The sequence below is a fragment of the Micromys minutus genome (assembly GCF_963924665.1).
Source record: "Micromys minutus genome assembly, chromosome: 25".
In the NCBI taxonomy this organism is placed as follows: Eukaryota; Metazoa; Chordata; class Mammalia; order Rodentia; family Muridae; genus Micromys; species Micromys minutus.
Genome location: NC_137960.1, coordinates 39,454,082 through 39,462,971, shown reverse-complemented (window position 1 = coordinate 39,462,971; position 8,890 = coordinate 39,454,082). Strand labels below are relative to the sequence as shown.

General features: G+C 45.2%; 1 protein-coding gene across 1 annotated transcript in view; it reads left to right on the top strand.

The window, feature by feature from the left end:
- The first annotated feature begins 4,763 nt into the window (after positions 1 to 4,763).
- CD164 (CD164 molecule) overlaps positions 4,764 to 8,890 on the top strand; it is a 10,884-nt gene continuing 6,757 nt past the window's right edge. The window contains exons 1-3 of the mRNA XM_080938203.1: positions 4,764 to 4,996; positions 7,392 to 7,481; positions 8,523 to 8,617. Coding sequence (XP_080794329.1) covers positions 4,834 to 4,996; positions 7,392 to 7,481; positions 8,523 to 8,617 — 348 coding nt within the window. The 5' untranslated portion in view covers positions 4,764 to 4,833. The remainder of the gene's footprint in view (positions 4,997 to 7,391; positions 7,482 to 8,522; positions 8,618 to 8,890) is intronic.

The following is an 8,890-nucleotide window of genomic DNA, read 5'->3' as shown; positions in this document are numbered from 1 at the left end:
AGGGCATCAGATCTCATTAGATGGTTGTGAGCCACCATGTGGTTGCTGGGATTTGAACTCAGGACCTCTCAAAGAGAAGCAGTCAGTGCTCTTAACCACTGAGCCATCTCTCCAGCCCTACTCCTTACTCTCTCCCATCCTGTGTTTTGTCACTGAATTAGTAAATAGGCACCAATACAACACTCTCATGTAGATTAAGACATCTGTACATTCCAAACTCTGACTGCCTGGGTTGGAAACCGGGCTCTGTCCTTTCCCACCTGCTCCAGCTTTGGTGCCTTCTTTGGGCCTTTGTTCCTCATGTGGAAAACAGGTAGTGTTGTGCTCAGGCTTTGTCATCCCAGTTCAATAACAGACTTTGTATAAAGAACCTAAAGAAAGACCTGGTATTCAGTGCTCAATAGATGGACGCTCACTTTGATAATCAATAACGACTTAACTATAACCTGTAGGACATGGCCTCTGAATATGTTCTCCAAGGCTCATCAACAACCACATCAGGTGATATGGCGCTGGGATATCTGAGAACCCAAGCTTCTCTGTATTTGGAAATCCTAAAACAAGAGCCTCACCATGTAGGCCAGGGTGGCCTTGAACTCACAGCCATGGTACCTCGGCCTTCTAAGTATTGGGATTATAGGTATGCACTACTGTAGTAACAATTATTTAAAATCCCAGTCCAGGGTTTCCTCCCCACCTTTGGTCATTGAGTTCCCAGATGAAAGACACACTGACAGGCTTTATATTTACAATAAGCCCTAAAAAGCACAATAGCTGGGCAGCTGCCTACCCTCCATGCTGTTAGAATTTACTTTCCTATCGATAATCTCGAGCTATTATTTATTATGTTCTATCTGGGCTGCTCTTAACTCCAATTGGGCAGCCCTCAGGGCCATGTTCGCTTGCCCCTTGACCCATGGGGGTTCCTCCTCCTTCACATCCTTCTTCCTTGTGGTCCTCCTCCCACCCAAGCCTGTGAAACCTAAGCCCCACTTAGGTCTCTTCTGCCCAGCTATTAGCTGCTGGCATCTTTATTTACCAATCACAATTATCTAGGAGCAGGATCACTTAGTTAGCATCTAGGTATGGACTCTCATCTCCGGGGCAACCAGTTTGGGGAGCCTACATTAGCATTAGAATACAAGCGATATCAGGCCAACCCACTACACACTATTATAACTGAATAACTAAACCCCGGTTTTCCTCAAGACCCTTCCTCTAGGATTTGAGCTAGTCCTCAGGTCATGGTGGTGGTATCACAAAAGGGAACAGAGCTTGCCACCCGACTTATCGAATGGAATTCCCTGTGCTTTCCAGGGATCCAGGTTAAAACATGCCCAGAACTGGTGATGTAATAAAGAACAGATTTTACTACTGGGGAATTATCAGTATCAATGACCTTACATACTTCATCTGACGCTGTGAAAGAACTGGGATATTCACTTGGTATAATACTGATCCAGTACTAGACAGAGTAGTCCCTGCTTCAGAAAATTCCAGGAACAGAGAAGTGGAGGCAGATGGTCAGCCAGCATGGGGTATATAGTTTTCAAGTCTGACCTAGGTTATTTAGAAAGTTCAGAGCTCCCCCCCCCGGGGGGGGGGGACACATGAGAACCTATAAGAAGAAGAAGAAAAAAAGATTCCCATTTCCTTTAGTAGCGATATAAAAGAATTATGTCAGTCCAGAGATGGCAAGTGATTGTCCCAACTTTATTTCTGCTGTGTCTGGGCTGCAGAGACCTTGATTTCAAATCTATGTGTGTGTTTAGGTTTTGTCTTTTACTGTCTATTGCAATGCTAAGTGTGGGCCCCCAAGACCTAGAGTGACCCTGCCGCCAAGGTAATTCTGGTTGGTGAATAAAGATAGCTGAGCCAATAGCTGGGTTTAGCTTTGGGAGAGGGGGGACCAAGAGAAAAGAAGAAGGTGTATTAGAGGAAGGAGAAGCGGGATGGGTTAAAGGTCAGTGGCCTTGAGGTTAAGGTTAATGGCCTTGAGGGATGTCCAATTGGAGCTGATAGAACATAGTGAATAGTAATAACGAGGTTATCAATAGAAAATTCGAGTCTAACAGCATGGAGGATAGGCAGCTGCCTAGCTATTGTGCTGGTTAGGGCTTATTGTAAATATAAAGGCTGTGAGTGTGTCTTTCGTCTGAGAACTCAATAACCAAGGGCAGGGTAGAAACCTTAGGCTAGGATTTAATTTCTACATGTGTGCAGTGGTTCTTATGGCCACCATTTAAAAGTATACATATTGATACATATTGATACATATTGATACTTCCACAGTAGAGGCAAGAGGATTGGAAGTTCAAGATTATCCTTTACACATAATAGTTTGAGACTAGCCTAGACTAGCTGAGACTGTCTCAAAATACAATTTAAAAATCAAATGATAAAATAAAAAGCGGTGTTTGTCCCCAACTATCAACAGTTGCTGAATACTTGGTGATGAATGGTTTAGTAACACCACAATCCCAGATTCTTGAATTTTTACGTTGTAACAAGTATTTTAAGTTAAACATGTTCGTTTTGGACTGAAAAGCAAGTGAAGACATTTCTAATGATGCCTGGTACAGCAGATACCCAATAAAGACTTGGTAATGTCTCCCCACAAGACCAGTTCTATGTTCATCATTTCAAGGGGCAGTAAGACTGTCATACTGTGTTGTCAGGGATACCACAGGAACTTTTCAGCAAACCAAATGAACTAACATTAAAACTGCTCTCTTCCCTGCCCTCCCACAATGGAATCACTACCTCTTACACAATGCAAATCTCTGATATTCGACCCCAAGGGGGCTAGCATACTAGCATTCAACTAAGGTTGTTGACTTTACCATCAAGAGCACTGGAAGTATTAGGGGGTGTGTGTTGGCACAAGGGAAGGGTAGGATGTTGTCTACCTTCTCCTAGATAGAGGCCAGGTTGTCATTACAAAACCTCTAAAGACAAAACAAAAAGAGTTGGCTAGCGTACAGCCACAATAGTGTCAAATAAGACAAACAGAATTCTGCTCCTTTAAACTGAAAATAAAGCCATTTCTACAACAGTGAAAATGACTTTGGAACTTAAGTCAGTTCCTTGGTTTAAAATAAACCAAGCCAGCAGTTTGCTAGTCTTGAAACTGTCCCCTTATAAAGAGTAAAGGAAATCTGATGACTAGAGTTGGAACAAACACTCAAGTGACAAGATGTTTAATCAATGGTCCTCACAGCAGTGTGTTCATCCTAAGGGACAAATGAGATCATCGATTTGGGAGCAGGACGACGAGATGAGACACAACCTCTGCTCTTAAATGTCCCAACGTTACAAGCTGAGTAGTCTTCTTTTAGCCTAGGCATGAGTGTTTGAGAGAACAGCAGCTTCTTTAAAGCTCTTATGATGACTATTTATTGACTGCGCCCTAATGCTAAGACCATTGGTTTGATCAGTCACAACCCACAGGTTTATGTTTATTTTGCAGAATACACCCACAAAGGAAACACATTGAATTCATCACTGACAGAAATAAGGGCTTTCAATCTTTCACTAAAGTTGTAAAAAACGCTTCTAAGGTAATTTTAAAAAATGTGTACTACAGCAAACAGACATTACAAAAACAGCTGATACTGTTATTAGGGTAACATGCATAATTAAAATTATAACATTTAAATTGAAACATAAAACATGGCAAATGCTAAACTGTCAAGACAGCATTATATAGATGGTGCTGGGGTGAAACCCAGGGACTCATGCATGAGGGGGCAATCGTTCTACCAAATGAGCTACATCCCTATCTCTAAATATCATTTCTAAGTCTCATTAAAACAAACAAATAAAAAAACAATATAAGCATGTCAAGCGTTGAGTGTTTTTGTGAGACCAGCACCAGATGGCGCTCACGACTGCGGAGAGCCAGAGCCCTCCACTAGGCACTGAAAATACCTGTTCCGCCACCGGGCAATCCTAGTAAGAGGGTCAGGTCACGTTCCCCAAGTCTCTTACTTCACTTGTGATGTGGGGATGGGAAGGGACTCGAAGGCTTGCCATCCCTGACCGTCTTTCTTTCTGATCACAATGATTGGGGTTGGGACAGAGCGGTCGCTACTGCGGATCTCTGAGTGACTCGGAAGGAGCAGGTTAGGCAAGGGCACCCGTGGTAATTACGACTTGGAAGCGTCCGGGAGAGACGGTCACTTTCGGTCCCACCCACAGCCACCCGCACCGAACGGGCGGCCGGGCAGAAACTCCTTCATCACGTGGTTCAGTCATTCCCCTGAGTCCCCGAACTCTTAAAAAAAAAATCACACTTAAAAATCTATCAAACTTCAAGGAAGAGAAGGCGGCTCCTACAAGAGTCCTAAAGCCGGCACAACACAAGCTCAGGGGCCACAAAACCTCCCGGCTGAAACCGAACCGGGCAGCGCGCGCCCGGAGGGGTCACGTGACACCGCACGGCCCGCCTCCCAGGCGGCGCAGGTAGACGCCCCTCGTCACGTCACGTGGGCAGTTCCATTCTCGCCAGGGGCGGGGGGCACTTCTGCGGTGCAGAGGTGAGGAACGCTCCATTGTGTCGCACGCGGTCCTCTCAGGACAAGAAGGGCCGCTAGCGGCGCAAGGACCGCTGCCTCAGAGGAGCAAGATGGCGTCGGTCTCCTCGGCCGCTTCTCCCCCTCCTGCCGGCTCCCTACTGGTCTCACCCGCCCCGCCCCCGCCGGGCTTCCCACGTGACCGCCGCGCGCTCCCGCGGGGCGGGCTTCTCGGGGGCGGCGCCGCAGGGACGCAGGGGCTGGACGTAACCTGGCTTTGCCGCAGCTTTTTCTCCTGGACGCCTGGGCTGAGGACACGATGTCGGGCGCTTCCCGCCGACTGCTCTGGGCCGCCACCTGCCTCGCCGCGCTCTGCGTGTCGGCCGCGCAGCAGAACGGCAGCGAAGTTTCAAACGTGACTGACACGCCGACCACGACCAGCAAAGTGGTCCCAACGACGCTCACGCCCACCAAGCCGCCAGGTGGGCGCCCGCCAAACGGGCCGAGACGCTGGGGACCCGCGCAACATGGCCGCCCGGCCGGAGTGCGGCGCCCGGACGGGTGGGGAGCGAAGGCTACGGGCGAGCTAGGCCGCGGGGCTGCTCCCGCTCCCCGAGCGTTGCCCTCAGAGGCGCCATCCCCCGAGCGCCTGGCATCTCCGCGCCGCACCTCGGGACGGCGACGTGGCTTGCTTCCGCGGTGGCAGTTAGTAATTGGGCGAGGTGACGCGCTCTGCACTCGGCGGGGAGCGCAAACTTTGGGCTCCTGGGACGGGCTCTTGTCCTCCCCTAGAGGCTTCTCCGGAAGTTTAAAGTGAAGGCGTTGGGGGTTGTGTGTGGGGGGGAAACTTTGTGGTTGGCCCCTTCCCCCTCCCACCAGCGAGGCTCTAAGAAATTCAGCCTCCTGTAACTTCACGTTGGTTTAGCGGAGCGGTGTTGGGCTGGAGCTGAGATTTGGGTGGTCGGGAAAGAACTAGGCTCGAGGCGGATGTGGAGACGTGAAACCCAGGGGCATATAAAAGAGCAAGATCTGATCTCCCGAGGCTCTGTGTTTTGAGGGCTGTGGAGTTAGATTGAAATCCAGTCTGACCTTTTTTTTTTTTTCCTTCTGAAATCCGATCAAGGAACATGCCTTTTGTTCCACTGTAGGCTTACACAAATTGGGATAGGCCGTGACAAAGCAAACGAGACAGAAGGTAGATTTGAAGTAATGAGGTGAAAACATGACGTGAACTTCATCTAGTAACTGCTCTTCTCAACCTGAAGATTGACTTGTTCTAGTGCCTTTTCTAGTTTTACCGTTTTGTATTAATAAAAAATTACATGTAATTCCCGATTTTTCTTTTGTTGTTAGACTAAGAAGGATGCTAGGGTAACGTTCAGATATTTTTTTTAATGAACAAAGTAAATTACAAAACAATGCTGGGAGTTAAGATGATGAAGCAGAATCATTTTTGACTCCTACCTACTTGACAATTTCCTCCCAGACTTGTAATGTGTGGGTTCTTAATATTGTTTTGAGAGAAGCCTGGAAATGCTATGTTAATTGCCTCTGTATAGCTGAAATCCCCCACAGAGGAGATAACTTGTGTTTTCTGGAAATTACGGGATAAGTTGCAGTGTGGAAAGTAGCGTTCTGAAAGCTACACCTGTTGTTATCAGGCATACATGACTGAATAGGATGTCTTAAGAACACATACTTTGCGGATGCCTCTTCATGTCCAGGTTTCAGTAACTAAGTGTTGGGATCCAGGGCTTCTGCAGAACTGTTTAGGCAAGATGAAAGCAAAGGATAATGTTGCAGGCGGCTAGTTTCAAGAAAACAGAGGAAGTTAGCCCCATTCTGTAAGTCCATTTCTTTGTCCAGACTTAGAATTGACCAGCTAAATCCTTACTTCTGGATTGTTTGGTTTAGTCTTTATCAACTTTCCTCATGCTGCCACCCCTAAATACAGTTCCTAATGTGGCCACCCCAGCCATATAGTTATTTGTTGCTACTTTATAACTGTAATTGTGTTACTTGTTTTGAATCCTAATGTAAATATCTGATAAGCAGGTGTTCTTAGCAGACCCCTATGAAAGGGCCGTCACACCTACCCACACCCTGAGAGGGGTCTGGACAGGACCCATAGTTTTAGATTGCTGTCAGACACTGGTATGAAAGTGGCCCCCTAAGGTGCATTTCCCAGTTCTGGAGAAGACTGGAAATCGAATCACTGATGATGGTAGACTCTGAGAAATTAGCTTGTTTCTATTAGAGATGAATTTTTTCAAACTTGCCCTCTATTAAAATTTCCTTCTCTGATGTTTGGAGGCAGTGGTTTCTCTGTGTTGGTGTTATAATAGTGTTTACTGTTTTGTCTTGAGAATCCATGGCTATCTTCAGTTTTGTGAAGGGATTGACTGACAAACGTTTCCCAGTACTGAGTATGCCCACTAGCCTGTTTTCCGCGTTTACTTAGTTTCATAGTTGATGATTGGAACTTTTCATTTGTTTTGCTTTTGAGGCGCTGGCTGCTTTGGAACCCACTCTGTGGGCTAGTCTGGAACTCCTAGAGATTCTGTGCCTTTCCCTCTGAAGTGCTGGGATTGAAGGTGTGCTGCACTGTCCCAGGCTTAAACAGTTTTTAATATTCATGTGCATGTACATGTATGTGAACACATTTCTCCCAGAGCATACAAGAGGTCAGAAGACAACATTGGTTCTCTCCTTCCACCATGTGGGTCCAGGGGATTGAACTCAGGTCTTCAACCTTAATTTGCTGGCCTGTGCTTGAAATTTCTTAGTTAACCAATTAATAAAATTTGACCATTTTGTGGGATTATTATTAAAATTATATCTAATGCTTATTGATTTCATAATTTCCCCCTCCCCCAGAAACCTGTGAGAACTTCACCAGCTGTGATTCCTGTGTTAATGCCACCATTACTAATAATATTACCTGCTTTTGGATATATTGCCAAGAAGGTGAGAAACTTTATGGTCACAAGCTCTACTTCATATTTGTGAAGTGTTTTCTAAATTTAATACTTCAGTAGTTTCTTAACATTTTTCTGAAAGTCTTCCCCCTCCCACTTTTGATTTCTTAAACTTGACTGTTAAGATTTAGTAGCTTTTAAAGGAAGATAGATTTTAGATCCTCAGAAGGATTAAAGTTCCTTTGGAAGTGGAGTCATTTGTTCTGGGAGATCAACTTCAGAGAGACCTTGTGGGGAGCTGTGAAGGAGCAATGAGAAGGGAGTTGAAGGCTGTGAGCTAGATGGAGTCTGTTGAAATCTAAGATTTCTCTTAGAATTATTACATTACAACATAGATCACTCTATTTGCCCTGAGGTAAGATACTTGCAGTTTTCTCTATCTGCAAAATAGTCTAATAAAGATTTGTTAGGATTTGTTTTGGCAACCCTGGAGGTACAGAAACCATAGCTTTGTTACTTCAATAAAAACAGTCCCGTGTTAAGTTCCTTTACTCGGTGAGTATTAAAAGTAGCACATAGAATTCAGAATGCTCGGTAAACTATTAGTTGGGAGTTAACTTTTTGTAGTAAGTATGTTAAGCTATGAAGTAGGACTTCAGGGTGTGTTCTCTTTCCACCCATGTGCAATATGTAGGAATCTCAGGTAGATAGAAAGCATAGGGCCCTACTGCTTCTGCGGACCCTTTCCCTACTACCTCTGTTGAGAGAACTTGACCACATCCCCTTGTAGAATCTGGCTGGTTATCTGTTCAGTATACTCAAGAGGCTTTTCAATTTGTCTCTAAGACAATGGGAAAGGAATTGTAGTTTTTATTGTTCTTTAGTCTTTAAGAAACAAAAGTCCCACTATGTGCTAAAGCTGGTTTTAGCTTGAGATCTTTGTGTATCTCTTCTAGAGTGCTAGGGTCACAGTTACAGGAGTGTACCAGCTGTATTTGGCTTGTTTTCCTTTAGTGTGTTCTGGAGCTTAGAAACAAAGCCACAGGTGTACTATAAGTGAGTAATTGCTCTTTGTCTCTCTTTTTCGTAGAAAATAAGACCCATTGTTCAAGTGAAGTAAGTAATTGTACCCTGGTGAACAGCACTGAATGTTCTGGTAAGTTTTCACTTGAGCTGCTTGGGAAAGTGACCGCATAGGTGGGTAAGGTCATTACTGCCCTCGAAGTTAACATTTAGACACCAGTAGCCTGTTCCTGTGGATAAAAGGATGGTAGTTTAAATTCTGGTTTCATGATTCAGCTGTAAGTTGATTTCCTGCTTTGTCTTGTTGAATTGACTAATGTTCAGTTCCTCCCTTTTAAGTGTTAGAGCTAACTAAACTTCTGTGTTTGTATTTGAGGAACTCTGGCTTTTACTCTTCACCCTGAAAAATCGCAATTGAAACAGGTCCTCCTTCCC